General features: G+C 23.6%; 1 protein-coding gene across 8 annotated transcripts in view; it reads left to right on the top strand.

The window, feature by feature from the left end:
- Nucleotides 1-18757, top strand: part of LOC112596242 (basement membrane-specific heparan sulfate proteoglycan core protein) — a 155109-nt gene that overhangs the window by 65822 nt on the left and 70530 nt on the right. For 6 of the 8 annotated variants that reach the window (XM_025341752.1, XM_025341756.1, XM_025341754.1 and 3 more), the window contains exon 8: nt 5542-5661. In XM_025341752.1, the coding sequence (XP_025197537.1) occupies nt 5542-5661 (120 nt within the window). Of the gene's footprint in view, nt 1-5541; nt 5662-16716; nt 17054-18757 lie in introns of those variants that run through there. The other 2 variants (XM_025341758.1, XM_025341757.1) reach the window with 1 other exon arrangement.

The following is an 18757-nucleotide window of genomic DNA, read 5'->3' as shown; positions in this document are numbered from 1 at the left end:
AATAATAAAAGAAATCTAAAGAAGTCATTTATAAATTATAAGTAATAATGTATCTAAAACAGTTATATAGTTAGGTGTGCTATTACATGAATAATTTAATAAATTATTGAAAAATATATTCTGAAATCTTATTATAACATATCTTAAACTTTTTTTTTTATATAAATCAATTAACTATATTTTTAAAACAATTATTAAAGTAAAATATTAGGTGGGTATCTATTATTTGTATTAAAGGTAAGGTATATCTTATAAGTTATACCTAGGCATCAAGTATACAAAAACTAATATTTCATCAAGAATTGTATTCATATTAATATACAAGAAGTGTTGCTGTTAAATATGTCACTACTTTTGGTTAACTAAGTAAAGTATAGTATTTTTTTAAAAAAATTATTGAGATTATGGTGTGTTAATTGCCGTGCATGACCACTTTATCCAAATTTATCTTGTAGTTTATAAATGCACTATTTTGTAATATTACACAGTTTTAATTAAGACGTTTTTAAATTATGCACATTGCACAACATTATACTGCACATAGTTTAAGCTATATTTTATTAAAATTTTTATTTTTATTTAACAGGATTGTAAATTAAACAAAAACATATAAATGACAGGTAGTTTCGAGTAAAATACATTTTTAATTAGTAGGTACAAATAGGCTATAATATTGCAGTACTCAAGATCATAATAACTTAATAAGTATGCATCTCTATAGAAACATAAAGAATAATAGCTATTATATTAACTTTACAATGATATAACAATTTTTTAAGCGTTTGACATCATGTTTTGAATCAGAAAAAATACTTCAATCGTATATATTGAAAATAATTTCTTGTAGTAAATTTTATATAATTGGTAATTAATAAGAAAAAAGGAGAGGTTAAAATATTATTTATTTTTTTAATAATTAGAAAAAATTAACAAAATACAAGAATATATTATTATATATATTCAATACCAGTTTTTGACAAAGTCTATTTTATTTTTCAAAAATGTTATGTTTTTAGAGAATTGAAACTTTTTACTATTATATATATCATTATTTTTTATACACAATGAAATTGTCAAAATATTTAGATTAATTTTAAGCTATTTATAACATGAACCTAATTATTTTTTCATATTATTTTACGAAATTTTTAGTATTCATTTATTTATAGTAACCACGGCTTCAGAAGTTTATCAGAGGTGGGGAGTATTTTTTAGTTATCACTAAATTAAGGGGAGATTTATTGAACACCTTAACTTGGAATGCAAGTTTGTTAATAAATAATCTCTATATTTATATATTACACATTAAATTTGGTTTTATTCAATAAAATATTTTTGGATACAACCTTCTTATTTTTTTCCAAATATTTCTTTTATTTCATCAACTTTGACATATATATATTAATATTTTGATGTACATTTAACCAAGCATAAACTTGTTAAATCACCCTTGTCTATTCTTGATTTAAACCAATTTTTGATTCTGTAAAGTCAAAAAAGTTCTATTAGCCGAAGTAAAACTGACTTAGAGTATTTTTAGTATTTTATTATAACATTTAGTTAAGACATGTAATGCTAAAATTAATCGTTGGTCTGATGTTTAAATGTTCACGAGGAGAAATATGTATTAAAAAAATTAAAATATATGTAAAACTTTAGTAGGAAAGCATGGCCACTTTGCTTCCCTTCGAACCGCGTCTGGTTTATAGTAGTTTTATTCGATGTTCTTGTCAAAAACTAAATGAACCTATCGAATTAAGAAAATACAAATATGTAATAATTGTAAAAATATAGACAAAATAACTTGACCTAAGTATTTTCAGAAATATATGATATGAAAATTAATTTATCTCCTATGTTTATTAACATTATTGAATTCATATTTATTACTTCCATTTCAGTGATATACACCAGTGGTCTTCAACCTTTTGAGACAGTGGACTACCTACCATATTTTTAAATTTCGAGGGCCACATTCGTAGTAAAAATATGTATTTTATACAAAAATTCAGTTTTATAATTATAATTTTTATGATTACATTTTATATTACAAACTATTATTGTTATTAAAACATGTATAGATTAAGATATTTCAATTTTAAATTACAAATTATTTGTTTTGTTTTTATCATGATGACTAATATTGTTTATCGCTATCTAATTTTTTTATATTTGTTGTATCTAAGATAATACAATCCTTAGTGGGTATCCTAAATGAATGTCAGTTATTGAGATTTAGTTTTCAATTTGACAATTTTAATTCGTGAAAAATTATGCTCCCAAGTGTAAGTAATACTAAAAAGAGATATCATTTTTAAAGAGTTATTTCAAAGATTAGGATATGTATCCATGTCAATATATTTCGAATAACAAATTTAAAAGTTCAATGTTTTTTATCTTATCGCATATTTTCCAATTTTTTCGATTGCAATGACTTAAAGCTTAGAAGATGGCTTATATCAGTTTTAATTTTATCAAATCTGTTTACGGGCCACAAATAATGACAAGGTAGGTTGTGAGTTGAAGACCTTTGATTTTCACAAACAAGATGCATCATTTTGAAAATTGAAACCTTCTTTACAGTAATACCAGATTACCTGGTTTTTCTTATCATATTTAAAATGCTTCATTAACATAGCATAATAATAACATATAATTTAATTTATCATCAAGTTTTTTAAAACTACGTTGAACTTAAATTATGCTTATATTTATGTTAATATACCTAGTTTTATTATGTATAAATATAAATATTATATTATCAAATAACCTGGTTATCTTAGTTAATGTATAAATATATATTTAGCATACAATGTCTGTTTATTATACAATTTTTGAAAACATTCGTATTTTGTGTGACACGCTGTCAACACTAAAGTAAACAAAATGCTCTCAATTGTTCAACACTCGACATAAAATCTAAACATCAACGTACCATTATTCCGTCGCTCATAATTTATGTTCTGCTCATGCATTTTTGTTGAATCTGGAATCAATTAACTTAAATTTAATATTCATCGTTGACATCAAATCATATAATTACTTATATTACTCCAATTTTTTTTTTTATCATAATTTAATATAAACATAACCCTTGAATTTTAAACAACAAATCGAACTCAAAATTGAATTACAGTGTTCTAAAGGTAGAAATTTCTAGAGTGCTTTTCCATTAATGAATTTAGGCATATTGCCAACATTTAATGTAAGTCGGTTGTAATATTTCCATAAAGTATTGTGATTTAATTTATTTTACTTAAACATTAGATAACACTGCCAAAGATGATAATTAAAATGGCTCTTAAAAAATTTATAAAATTAGATGAAAAATATGTATTGTTATTTTTAATTAGAAATTTGATCAAACCTCGGTTCATAGTTTATTTCTTGTCGTATCAACTGCTATAAAATATATAAAAAAAATTGTTTACATGATAAATATAAAAACACTATTATTCAAATTTAATTCAGTATTTACACATTTTTTTAAAATTAATTGCTTAATTAACTTACACAGATTAAAAATTAATGAGAGTTTATATAATTGTTATATGAACTTTAATTTTAATAAGCATAGTGTAATCTTAGATTATATCATAATATATCTTCATATTATCATGTTCATTTGAAATAAATAATGTTATTTTATTTATCATTCATTATGTGTTGGATAATGAGGACTGGTTAATATGTGTAACAATAAATACGAAAGTGCATGCAAAAAAGGTTAAACGTCAAGTGTTGTCAATAAATCAGTTCATGGTCTATTGATTCACGTGATCCGAGGATTCCTGTTGTAAAACAACTTTCCACAAGACCCGGTAAATTTGATTAAAGGATTTGATATAATACCAACTACAGGGTACTAAATCACAATGGTGAATCAATGGATCAATTATAAGACCTGTACGAGAATGTGTTACGTTATAGAGAATCTATCTTGTAAACTACCTACCTATAGTAATTTACTCAACATTCAAGTATGTTTTTAAGATAACTTAAGTCTATTGTAGGATAAATTATTTTTACGACCGTTATTTGAAACATTCGTATTATAAAAGAGTTAATACTGTGCTATTATTTTGCATTAGATTGTAAAGAGAAAATCCGGTTTGAATAAAATACATATAGGTATATAATGTATACAAGTTCATTAATGTGTATTTATTTTATGAATATTCCATTCTATTACGGAAAAATTATCTTAGAATATAAGTATTCTATTTATTTTTAGTATTGGTAAAATAATATAAAGTGTATTGGTGTTTGGTTAAAAAATAAAATTTTGAATAGTTTCTATTAATAGTTTCATAATTACGTACACAAAATATACAATACATATTAATTTTATAATACGTAATCTCCATCACTCATTTATATATTTTAAAATTCTTCATTATTGAGGAAAATGAATTTATGTTATTTGTTAAATATAATTACATTTCCAATATATCTTCTGTGGGATGTATAGATTTATTGATTATGAATAAATTTGAATTTTAAACTCAAATGATTAATCATTTATATATTATAAGACCATTTTAATTCCAGTATGAACCTCATATTATAAGGAATATTGTATTCATTTTTCAAACTTAAGCTATAAAAATTCAAATTTTCATCAGTTTCTTACTGCAAGACAATCTTTATACATTACAAAATACGTGAAGTTGGTAATTTTTATGATTTTGACCTAAGTATTTTTAATATTTTGATACAAATATAAGAAAAACTGAATTGAGATTTAGTTTTATATTTTCAATAATATTAACCCGGAAAACAATTTTTTTTATTGAAATTTAGAAGAAAAAAAATTTAAAAATTTAAAATTTATCAACCTATAAATAGCTCAAAAGTAGTAAAAATATTTAGAAAATGATAATGTAAACATTTTGTGATAATTTCAAGTGCCATCTATGATTATTGCTATTCGAATTAAACTTGAAAACAAAATTGATTTTGTCAAAAATTGGATTTATGTAAATATTTCAGTTTTTCTTTATTTTTTTTTTATTTTTTAATTTTCTCAACTTAAAAAAAAAAATTCTAGAATTTTTAATTTTGACCTTTTAAAAGTATAAACTAAATTTAATTTTCTATCCAAAACCATCGTAAAAGTTTAAATTGAAGCATTTTATGGACTACTTATCGTGTACACACTCACCACACACACAAAACACATCATTGTAAAATCAATACATTCATCGCTTCGCTCAAAATCTAAAATTATGTGAATTAAATACAAGATATTTTAATTTAATCGTTTGTAATAATTTCCATTTTCATTAAGATGCAATGTAATAAAATACTTGTTGATTTTTTTGCTGTACATTAAAAATAAATTATAATATTATATAGGTTTTAAGGTATAAATTATTTGATAGTTTATTGGAAAATTAAAATAATATAATATAATCATTATTTATGTTTGATTATTAATAACTACACTGTACATGTTAAATATCAACAAAATATTTTGTTTATATCTTTTCCATACTTTATTTAGACTTTATACAATAATTTATTTGTTTTATGTTTTAGTTTGCGGAGTTGATGAATTTCAATGTGACAATACTTTATGTATCCCAAATTCAAAAAGATGCAATGGTCTTAATGATTGCTTGGATCAAACTGACGAGCAAAATTGTCCACTAACTTTCGGTAAGAAAATTTTAATTTTTTCATATTAGTATCCATTTTCCAGTAATTATTAGTTTATCATAACAATTTATGACTTATGAAAATAAAGATTAAAAAAAGGTAAGCAAGTGAGTACTGCTATTTTGTACATTAGGTATCAATTTGAACCATATATGGGGTGTATTAAATTTGAATTCAATGATCTATCATTGTTTATGGAAAAACTTATTATGAGTAGAGATGGTCTTTTAAGCCGTTTTTTTTATAGAGACTGATGGTAAATGTTTGTCACAATACTGCCATCCACCCCCTCAGTATTTGAGCTTAAATAATATATACCATTAAATTTATTTAATTATATGTTTTTTTTTTTTTTGATATAGCTGTTAATGTTATTTATTTTACTATTAGTAGTACGGCAGATTGATTTAATTTTTTCGAAAAATATTGCATTTATTATACTATTAGTATTATTATAATGAATATAATTTTACAATATTATCTCATTTCACAAATATATTTTTAAAATGATGACAAAAAAATTAACATAGTGATGTATCAATTTTATTCAAATTTTAAACTGAAATGTCTATACAAAATTATTGACTGTAAATATTTTTTTAAGCTTTTAATTTCGGTATGATATATTTATGAAGATTCTTGTACTACATTTTTAAAACTTAGATATAAAAAGAAAAGCTTTTAAGAATTTTTAACTATTTAACAGTATAAAATTTTAACTTTGAATGCGTATAAAAAAAATATCGATATTCTTTTATTGAGAAATAAACAAACTATGAGTAGCTTTATATGATATATACAAGAATTTTCACCGTGAATAATGTTTTTTTGACATTTAAAGAAAAAAATGAAAATGATAGTATAAAAAAATTGGTGAAAATTTCAAGTATTTACGGTAATTCGTTTTTGAGTTACATCAAAAAATAAAAAAAAAATTTTCAAAAATTGGTTTGGTTGAAAAATTCCCGTTTTTCTTTATTATTATTTTTTTTTTTTTTTGTTTTTATGATTATAAAGATAGTGAGAAAAATTCATTATCACTCCACTTAGAATCTAATAGATTAAAAAAAAAATAATAATAACGTTTTATGCAGTATAACAATTTAATAGCAAACGATTATTGTTTATTCTGGGCATTTTCAAGTAATGTTAATATTGTATAAGTACCAGTTAATTGATCAATGAACAATTTCGTATTAATGTTTAGTTATCTAAAAAGATTCAATTATATTCTGATGATACATGTTAAATAGTAATTATTAACGTGGAACTCAAAAATATCGTTTGTTACTCTATAGTATTATAGTATTCTTATTATGCATTTTTATTCTAAATGTGATGTGTGTGTATTTATGATTAATATTATATACATTGTTAGAATTTATTTAAATATACTATCACCGATTCAATAACAGAGTTTGCTGCACCTAGTAAATCTTAAATATTTATAACCGTACAAAATCACGTGATAGCACAAAGTTGTTGAATAATCTCGAAGATTTGGTAATATAGTTTAAGCAATACTATAGTATGAAAGTGAATAATCGAAATATTGTCAAGTATTTGTCATTAGATTAGGTTTATATTCAATTTAAGGTGTTTAGGGCTTATCTACGATATATATATATATATATATATATATATATATATATATACCACTTAGTATTATTATTTATAATTACAGTGGTAAAATCAAAAATAAAATAAATTTAATTTTTAACTTCAATATCTGTGTTTGAATTTTTAATTATAATAACATTTAATTTTATACTTCAGATTGTTCAAAATATATTTATTAGCTTATAACTTAAAAATATTATCTCAAACCCTTCAAGATAATTTATAAATTAACGAAATACTACATGTGAGCTAAATTATTAGTAATAACTTATAACCAATAGAATGGACGGTATTAAAAAAAAAACCAATAATATTTAATAATTTATTGATTATCTGAGTAATTCTTCTAGCTATGTACTATACCATGACATTTTTCAAAAAATGAAGACAACATAATAATCTATATTATATTAGTATTTAAGTATTCAAAATGTTCAATGACATTTCTAAAAATCTCAGCAACTTCATCTTTTATTTTAATGAACCTAATCTAAATTACTGTAAATGCATATTATTGTCTACTTATGAGAATTATTTCATAAGATTACGTAAATTGAAAAAAAAAATAAATAATAAAATTAACTCCATCGTTCTCTTCAGAATTTAAAATCAACTTCCAAGATTGATCGCATTCGCCGAATGTAATTACCATTATTATTTCATAGATCTTCTTTCTTACTATACTATAATAATAGATTATTTAATTTTTTTTTTTTTTGGCTGACAGTATATGCCGGTTTTTTCCTTATAGACAGGTAGCTAACGGCGGAAAGTAATATATCCATAATAATACCCGTATGGTATCATAGGTGCATGTTCTACACACATACACACACCACACTTATAGTTACGAGTATATATATTAAATTTAAGTAGGTTTATACTATGTTCATTTTAATAGCAACTCCAAAGTTATTATTTAATTTCGTGATGTCATGAACGCCAACGTTTTCCGCTTGCAACTAATGTGTTTTCTTATCTAATAGACGTTCACAGTTTACACATATACATACAATAAAAGCACACATATACGTTATGATTCACAAAAAGACGTGTTATTAAATTATTAGCACGTTTGTTTAAAAACGAATAGATATTAAATTATCGTAGGTGTTCTTTATGTACACGATACACCACAGTGTACAATGTACACCCATACAGTAATAAATAATAATCATTTATCAGTATAGGTAATGAATGGCCAATTAATGAAACAGCATTGTAGGACTTGTAGGTACCTAAAGTGCAATGTAGTTAATTTACTGAAAATTGTTTTAAATACAATATTTTACTTAATATTGGTAAATTATATTCAATATTTTACATATTATTTTTTATTACCGAATTCGAACATTAGTGCAGATTTTTTATTATTATGAAAAATGCAAAATATACTATAATACAATATAATAAAACTATATATGACTGGTTCTATCAGTTAGAATTAAAGGAAAATTACATTTAATGTTAAATATAGATATATGTTCAAACTTAAAATTACACCACGTTTAATTCGAATTACTAGTAAATGCCTATTTTTGATTTATAATGTACCTAGTACTTAGTATTGTCTATCAATATTTATAAATTTAAATACTCAATTAAATAAAGTTAGGTATATAATATATATATTTATACTTTTTTTTTGTTTTTAATTTAAACAAAAGTATAATTATTAATTATAATCTGACATATTATTATTTGTATAATGAATAAATTTGGTAGCTTAATTAAGATAAAAATTGCATGAAATAATGTGAGGAGGGAGACTTACTAGTGTGAAAACTCTCTGACTTAGGGGAAAAAAGGGGAAGAGTTTAGTTTAGTTAATTAATATAGGTCGAGATTCAAGATACCTTGATACTAGCGTATTTTTAGTCAACGTGGAGGTAAAATTATATTTAAGTATAATATTACTATTCAGTCATTATTTAATCAAATATAAAATTGAATTTAACTACTTTGTCGTAAAATTCAGAATTTCCTATCAATGTATTATATTGTTTAAAAATTTGTGTGTATTTCAGTGAATTTTTTGAAATATTTTTTACTTTAAACCGAAAAAATAATAATTATATACAATATAATGTAATGTATAAATAACTAAATAAGTATAGATATACACAGATGCAGTAAATATTTAAGCTTCTTTCATGGATGATTGAGTGTAAAAAAAGTATTGCGAATAAATTGTGACTAAAAATGGTTAAAGAAAAATCTGACAGAACAGTACTTAAAATAAATGAGTAAAATAATTTTTAATTTTGAACACGTAAATGTTAAAATTTCTCTTTGCTAAAATTCATACTCTCTATTCACACATTATAACAAGATTCTCAGACTAAATATATAATTTGTCAATGAACGATTGTTGGTTGTCCTTGCAGGTCCATTGCTCCTATACGCAACCGAATTTTAATATATTGGTGGGTCTATATATATTATACTTTGCATATTTGAATAAATTGCTTAGAATTATTTTTCATATTCAAAATAAACAGAGAGTACAAAGAATTTATCTACTATTGAAAGAACAATGTAGTATAACTGATATAATTTATTTGCATCGATATTTAAACTAAAAATATATTTTTATTTTGCATTAAAATTATTTCATATACCAGGGGTAGCCAAACTGTGGTTCGCGTCTTATCATAAAATACAAAAAATTTTTTAATAAAAATTTATGTATTTGAAGAAATATAATATTTTATTAAATTATAATTTATGGATAAAATTGACAAAAACAAAATATTCTATTTTTGATATGATATTTAAATATGTGTTAATTTTTTTTTTTATTATTATCAATTAATATATTATATTGTTAAGCATTCTATACATTTTATTACTCTCGATATTTTATCTACATAATTTGTGATAATCATAATATACATATTAATATGACATTTATTTTCATTTCGGCCTTCCATATTTATTAATATGTTGGACGATTCGCGAGTTTCTTCTCGATGGCCATCCTTGTTATGTATACAAATAAATGCTGAGGTAAAATTTGTAAACTTTTATGTTTTGGTTAAATGGTTGGATTTTTTTCGTTTTTAAAACTGATAAGTAATCATTTTGTAAAATATTTCAATTTTTGTAAAAAAATAACATTTTGACACGCATATAACGATATTATGAATATAATTATATTAATTTGATGAATGTATAAAATAAACTGGAAAAATACACTTGTTTATATTATAAACTATTAACTTATTAATATCGATAATGTATAAGTATATATAAATCGATAAGAAACAGTGGTGAATAGTAATACACTAAATGATTAAAATATCCAAAATCAATTTATCAATAAAGAATTTCAAACATGGATAAATTTATCATTTACTTATGTTAACTATAGATTTAAACTTATAATCTATAGATATAATTTTAAAATTTGTAATGCATTACTATACAATATAAAATACCAAAATATAATGTAAAATTTATTATTAATAAGAAAATGCAACTTGAACATGATTTCGTTCTATCGATATATTTTAACTATAAAATAACTGAATATAATACGCGTATATTTGAAAAAACTTAAATACTGTTGCAACTAATAGTCCTACACCTGTTATTATTATAATTGTTATCTTATAGTGTTTAAATGATTATAATAGTTAATGAAATTTGAAATTTATAAATGATAAAAAGTTAACTAAAAAAACAAGAAATACTTGGATTTTATTAATGTAGTAAAAAAAAAAATTAACATATCATGTAAAATATTTCAAGCGCTAGTTATAACTTATATCGTTTAATTTAAATTCAAACGTTAATTTTGAGCTAGAGATTTACTTTGATTGTCACTTATTGACTTATTAAAAGCAAATTCATCAACAACAATTTTTAATTATTCGTGAAATATTAATACATAATAATTAAACATCCCATAAATGTGACAACGGACAAAAGTTTGGTAGAAGATGAGTCTATTTTTATTGAAAATATAAATTTCTGTTTAATTGGCTTGAATTACCTCGTACATAGTTTTGACAGATATGATAAATTATTCCATTTAAAAATTTTTAAACGGTGGTTTTAAGTAACGTCGTTCATTGATATAACTTGAAAGTCAATATAAAACATGATGTGAATTTTAGTCATTTATATCAATGAATTTAAAATCTATTATTCGTAAATTATAAATGTTCGTAATTTCGTAATATTTATTCGCTATTAGATATTAAAATTAAAAATCAAAAAATTTATTTATTTAAACACATTCAGCTTTTATGTAGAAATTTCTAACAATAGAATAAATAGAATAAAATATGTATAACAAATACACTGATTGCTTGTAATAAAGTAAACCATGACATCATTCATCAGTTCGAATGTTTTACACTTTATATATTATTAATGTTCAAAAAAAACCTTGAAAATGCGTTAAAAAAATAAAAAACATAAAACATTCATTGAAATTAAACTGTCTCGTAAAAAATATAAGCTTTAGATTTTTAGCTGAGCGTGGAACTTATTGATGATTGTTTTTTTTCTTAAAGAATTCTTTTTCCGACCAAATGTTCTAAATCTACTAAATATAATACTAAATGATTAAATAGATTTCATATAACGAAAATAAGTGAAAAAAATAGATACTTCTAAGTTTAGATATTTCATAAATCTTGTGTTTATAAATGTACAAAATACATACGATTTATTTATATCTTAGTATCTTCAATTTGATTTGTTATATGTCATCGATGCGTAGGTATTGACTAAAAGTCTTCATATAGTGACAATAAATTAATGTATGATACAGTTCTTGAAATATAGCTCTAATCACATTAGGTCACATATTCGTGTTGTTTTCTTGCTGTTATTTAAAAATAAATTTAATCATTTTTTTATACGCCCAAAAAATTTAAAAACATCAAATGAAAAATGCATCATCATCAATCTAAAAACATTTTAAAATAATTATATAAATGTTATCAAAATTGATAGGTTTGTTGAATGATATTTAGGTTGAAAAAATATTACAGTTACGTACTTGCGCGTCACAGAGACTGAGTGATAATATTATGCGTTGGCCAATTTTTTGACCGAATTTTTCTATATTTAAAATGATTGTATAATAATATTTTATACGGTCTTTAGAATGTTTAACTAAGTAAAACGTACTAGTGGGTGATTTGATGGAAAAACGAAATCATTTTGAGGTTTTAGATTTCATTGAAAATTATGTGTCATTTTTAAAAATTTTACTTTGAATTTTATAACCACGACATGTGTATGCACAAAAAATACATTTTTGACAGTGATGAAGAAAATTCACTTTGTGTTAAGTTGTCATCTTCGTTATTGTTTATTTATTTTATAACGCTTTTTGCCAATATAAAATTAAATGATGAAAAGTCGGCCGTCAACTCAAAATAAAATAAATTTTATCTGCTGAATTTTTACACATAGAATAGCGATAAAAATAAAACAAATTATGTTAAGACTATAAAGATATAGTCAACCATTACTTTTTTTTTATGAGCTCGATAAATTAGACTAGGCAGATATTATACAGTACATGTGTTATATTGTTTTTTAATTCCACAAGATTATTTCTTTGAATTCATAAATTAATTTTTTTTATCATATGTTCAGCGTATTTCATGATCACTGGACAAAAGTGATTTCGTTTTTTAAACGGTTTTTATAGATCTTCATTCTTCAAATCTAAATGGAAATATTGAAAAACTTACTAACTAACATTTAAAGGAACATTATTTTTGTGTATAAATTCTTGGTATTATGAAAATATATTCTATAATTTAAGTATGAAATAAAATAATTTAACATGCGACATAAATACTTAATAGTTTCTAATAGATTTGAAAAAGCTTAAAAATGTATATAATGTACAATTTCAATCTTAAAGTTGCCGATAAATTCGATTATTTGTTTTTACGGATGTGATTCAATATCGAAACAAAAATAATGCTTTAACGAGGTACTTACATTTTTGGGTTTTTCAACTGATCAGCAATAGGTGGATTTTATTGAATAAAACCAATTTTACGACTTCGGGGGATTATATTATAAGAGGTGTTGCAATAAAATATGTTATAATGTTAATAAATACAACGGTTTTTGGTAAAAGCTTTGTATTTAAACATAATAATATTAATTAATCCTTCGTGTTCCCACTTGAAGGTGGTACATATAGGATGAGCTTGTACCCTTCGGCAGTATAATTTCAGTGATTATAAATGTTAAAATAAGCTTATACGTGCAATAAGTTTCTCAACCAAGGTAGCCGGAAGCTATTACACGTTCAAATTATATATTGAATCAATGTTTTGCTTTCGATTCTACATGTAATGTGCATCCTGGAATTGACGTGAAGCCAAATTCCCAGGCAAACAGCAGTCTACGGCTGCGGCGGCGACGCGTGTGGGTGTATATATGAAATAAAACTTCTTTTCTCCCCCGACCTATCATTTGCACTATCATGTCACGCTGTAAACCTACGTCCAACCGGTAGTATAGTGATTTATTTTGAAATAAAATGTTTACAAACAGTGTATGATGTGCTCTATAATGCTTCTGGTTACGGCCCATGCAAGTTGGACACATTGCAATTACGTGATTTAACGACAGCCGTACGTCTTGTACGTAATTAACCTTAATATTAGGAATGAAATGTGATCGGTATTTAACACTACAGTATTAAACTAAATACAATATTCTGTCTTCGGCTTTATTCAAGCTCAAAACAATTATAGATGTGTGCGATATATTTAAAATTTTAATTTATCGAAATATTGTATTATTATGTTATATTGAATTAAATTCCAAGCAATTTGTTTACAATTTACTGTTAACTTACAAATATTTATGTTTATTAAAAATCCAGTTACACGAATTAATTTGATCTATGGATGTATTACTAGTGGAATTATAATGGAGGAGGAGAATAAAAATTATAAGTAACCATAATAATTTACTCAACTACTTAAAAATAAAATAATATCAGTTTCATTCTAATCGTTCATTCTATTCGTTAATTTTTTTTTTTTTTTTTTTTATCAAAAATCTTAGTATATAGTACAATAATCTTTAAAATTTTAAAAATAATATACATTCCATTGGTTTTTGTATAATTATTTATTCTAATTTAATTTGTATATTGTGAAATGTTTATTGCTTTTTAATAAAATTAACTATTTAAAAAAATATATACCGTTAAGCAAAACTGTAAAATGTCTATAATAATTATTAAACCACAGCTTAGTGTCAGTTAATAAATATATTGTAATAAGACAAATGATAATTATTATTAATTGGTATATGACGAATAAGCTAAAAAAGATATCTTGGTTTGAGAGACGGAACTATTCATGAAAAAATGTATATAATATTTTTAAACTTATGACAAAAACAGTATTATACCTTTCAATAATTTCAGTGAAACTGTATAGTATAAATATGTATTAAAGTATTTTTTATTTGCTCTCATAAATAATAAATTATGCAAAATACCATGATTCAGAACATTTAATGAGCTTATAGTTATAAAATATTAATTTAGTTTATATTTTTAAACATTTAATTTTAAACGACTTGGGTATACTTAATAAATAAACTACAATACTCATTTATCTTTTTTAAATGCTTAATTAATTTTAAATTAAGAAATTATTTCAATACGCTCAGTAAATTGCATACAACATAAATATGATATTAAAACGTCACTATGGCGATTAGTCATTGAATAAGTTAAGCACAGCCCTAGACAGTTATTTGTTAAGATATTTCATTGGCAATAAAATATCTGATTTGTCTCAATTTCAATTTTTTTCTCATGAATAGATATTAATAAATATGACTTAATCATAAGTGAGGTATATAAAAGATTTTATAAAAAATTACAAATTTTTAATGGTTTATTTCTATATGTTATACATAGAAATATACATGTAACACAACTAGTTTTTTGTACAACTTTTATTTTTATAAGAAATTTACAATCTTTTTTTGTCTAGAACAATAAGAAAATGTGACAAAAGTAATTACATGTGGTTATTTTGAGGAAAGAAGCCACCCATTAGTGACACTACCTGTTTTGAGTTTTTTTTTTTTTTTAGTTTAGTTTATTAAGCTAAACTAGTTTAAATTTCAAATAGATGGTCGCAACACTATCTTCACTTAAACCATCTTATATGATTACCTGGTATGGATAATGTAGATAATTGTTTTACAAGAAGATTAGAATGGAGAGGTAGTTTGGTATGAAATAATTTATTTTTTATTCCTAAAAAATATTTTGAAAAGTTTGAATTCTCTGTATTCTTGATTTTTTCGCGCTATCTCTGAGCTAAAACCCGTAGGTTAAAATGGGTTTTAGAGAGTCCACAAATTCACAAGGTGTACATTTTTTCACGTGTTTTCTATGTGTGTAATATCTAACACATTAAAATAATGGACTCATTTTATAAAATTATATTTAATTTAAGTTTTTTACGTATTATATTTATTTCATTATCTATATAGTAGCTATTGATTTTTTCTTCATTGAAAAAACCATAATTTAGAAAAGAAGTAATGCTTTGTGCCTATTATTGCCATCAAATATTATGTATATATATATTATATACATCATACAAACATATTTATGTTTATAATTTATATACATTTATGTAAGAAAAACAAGAGTGAATGAACTTGAAATTTATTACTATGATACTAAAACTAATAAAATACGTTATTATCCTGCAGTGTTTTTAAATTATGCCAAAAAAAATAAATTTGCAAACAAGGTACATAATTTTTGTGTTCAATCGATCGCAAAAAAAAATGTTGCATAATTTATATTGAATCAATAATAAAATTCATTTGTAATGTAATGTAATGTAGTATAGATTTTACTGAGATTCTTTGAGCCAAAAATTCCACATCATATCCATAGTTGATTAAATTACATACATATATTTTTTATATATTTTTTTTATCAGATTTAACTTTGTACTAATATAAATCAGATTTGTTCTATATCGTTTGCAATGCAATGTCATAAAATTGTGCAAGCCCAATTTTTCATAATTTTTTTTGTACCCGTAATATTATTTCATTATGTCAATGAAAACCATTTCTCGTGTTTTATTATTTGGTTACCATCATATATGTTTAAAAAAATAAATTCGCTAATTAGATTAGTTAACCTACATATTAAAATAATATTATGATATTTAGTATGATAGGTGTTGGGTGTTAAGAATACCAAAAAGGGTTATTGTTGTGGTAAAGGTATTATTGTAATACTGTACAATTATTAATATCATTATTGTTATTATTACTGAACTGGTAACCGCTCGTATACTCCTCGTAATGGCGACCGCAGCCGATCGAAACCGACATCCGGACGTATGCTACACGAGGGAAAAACGGCCGTTAGAACGTTAGGTACGTATTACATCGCGATCATACGCACTCGTACCCGTCGACACGAGTCCACGCGCTCCCGCTTTACAAATAGTGGTCTAGCACGTGCGTCCGTGTTATCATATTCATATTATAAACGTCGTTGTCTCTTAGTCAAATTGTTCTGAATTAATAAACCGTCATGTAGTTTATGAATTGGCTGATTTTATTCATTATAGATATATTTTTTTTTCTTAATTCGTATGACATTAATGTTAAAAAATATATATAAACAAAATTCCAAGAGTAATGATGTTTCACAAAACTGGATTTTTATCTATTTTTACCTTAGCCTTGTGCCTCGTTCTGCACGTTAAGTCAGCTCAACAATTACCAGGTAAGACTCGGATAAATGGTTCTAATAATTTTTTATTTCATGCAATATTATTTACCAGAACGTTTTTTTTTTTTTTTACTTTTTTTGTACAAAAAAAGTGATACAGTTATCTTTTTAGTAAACGTATATTTTAGATCATAAATTATAGTGTTAGTTTTTACTTAATAATAATTAGTATTCTAAATATATCAACGGTTGTTATCTAACTTTCGTTGTTAAGTTGTTATAAGTTAACTAAACAGTTAAGATATGTTTATTACTTATTGTTTTTATTCTGTTCTTACTTATAATTATATTAATAAGTTTGAAAAATATTGTATACCTTTAATATTTACACTTAGTTGTATCGTATTATAGTTTTAGTTTTGGTATCAATTTTTTTAATTTAATTTTAATTTTTGTTATTATTGACCTACTTATAGATTTTTTTTTTTTAAACATTAAATACTTAACTATCATTCAATTTAAAATAATGAAGATCTTATCAAGCTTATAACAAATAATAAGTATCCAATTCAAACAATAGAACAAATTATTAAGTAAAAACTATTTAAGACTTGTTACTTTTTGTATATCATTTAAAGGTATACATTACTCGTAAATAAAGTAGGTTCGCGGTTTTGTGATAGTTTTTTTTTTTTTTTTTGAAACACAATCAACTGACTATAGGTGATTATTGTTGAGGTTTATTGAAAGTTCTATACTTATCAACGATAGCGAATGAATAACCAAACTTGTTAAAATAATTTTTTATATATTATATTGTATATTATTAAACATTACTTTAATAATAAAACATTAGAGCTAATTTAAATTATTGTCAACTTAAATAAAATAATTTAACATTATTGATTATTGTTAATTGCTATGATAACGTTTATAGTTTTCAAAAATGGATTAGTAAAATTTGTTCGTTGTATAATATTGAAAGCACAGTAGTTATTTTACGTATACATACATAGGTAGGTTTCTGTTATAAATAAATATAATTTTTAGTGTTGGTGTAATTTAAATGCATTAAATATATGATGAACCTATGTGACACAAAGGCTGATTAATATATTAATTAATTTTGATTATTACAAATTTACTTATAATACCTATAGCGACCAAAGCAGTATGGGTGGCCCAAGTTATAATTGCGTTATTTGTGTGACGCTCTCTGTATATGTGTGTGTATGTATACACGAAAATCTAATAACTTTTGTATGACGTAGATACCCCGAAGCGCCACTGGATGGCCAATAAAATGTAACTTTCTATGTAGTACCTACGAAATATTGTCTTTTTTCTTTATTATTTTCTTGCGTCCAAATCGAATTCGACTTTTCCTCCGGCACCTCCTTGCACCATCAAAACGCTTTCTTAAAGACACTAGTAAGTTTGCTTTTAAACAATTCAATTAATTGGTACGTTATAATCATCATTGTATATAGTTAAAACAAACCTATATCTATTATTATTATTTTTTTTGTATTAATTGTAAGCCGGGCTACTGTTTAGAAAAATTGGCATTTTTTTCTAAAAATTAAATCAAGTTAACGTAATTGTATTCTCTTCTCGTATAGATTCGTATTTATGAGTAATGTTAAAATTGGCCTTCAGCCTACACATGCTTTGAAGCCAAGATTAAAAATATCATTTGGCGGCTTGTAAATCCGCAATAATTTAAATAACTAAAACATTTCTACGGATTCCCGACCA

This window comes from Melanaphis sacchari, unplaced genomic scaffold (assembly GCF_002803265.2).
Source record: "Melanaphis sacchari strain LSU unplaced genomic scaffold, SCAv2.0 Contig310_pilon_pilon, whole genome shotgun sequence".
NCBI lineage: Eukaryota > Metazoa > Arthropoda > Insecta > Hemiptera > Aphididae > Melanaphis > Melanaphis sacchari.
The sequence above is the reverse complement of the archived record's forward strand: the minus strand, read 5'-3'. Positions and strand labels throughout refer to the sequence as shown.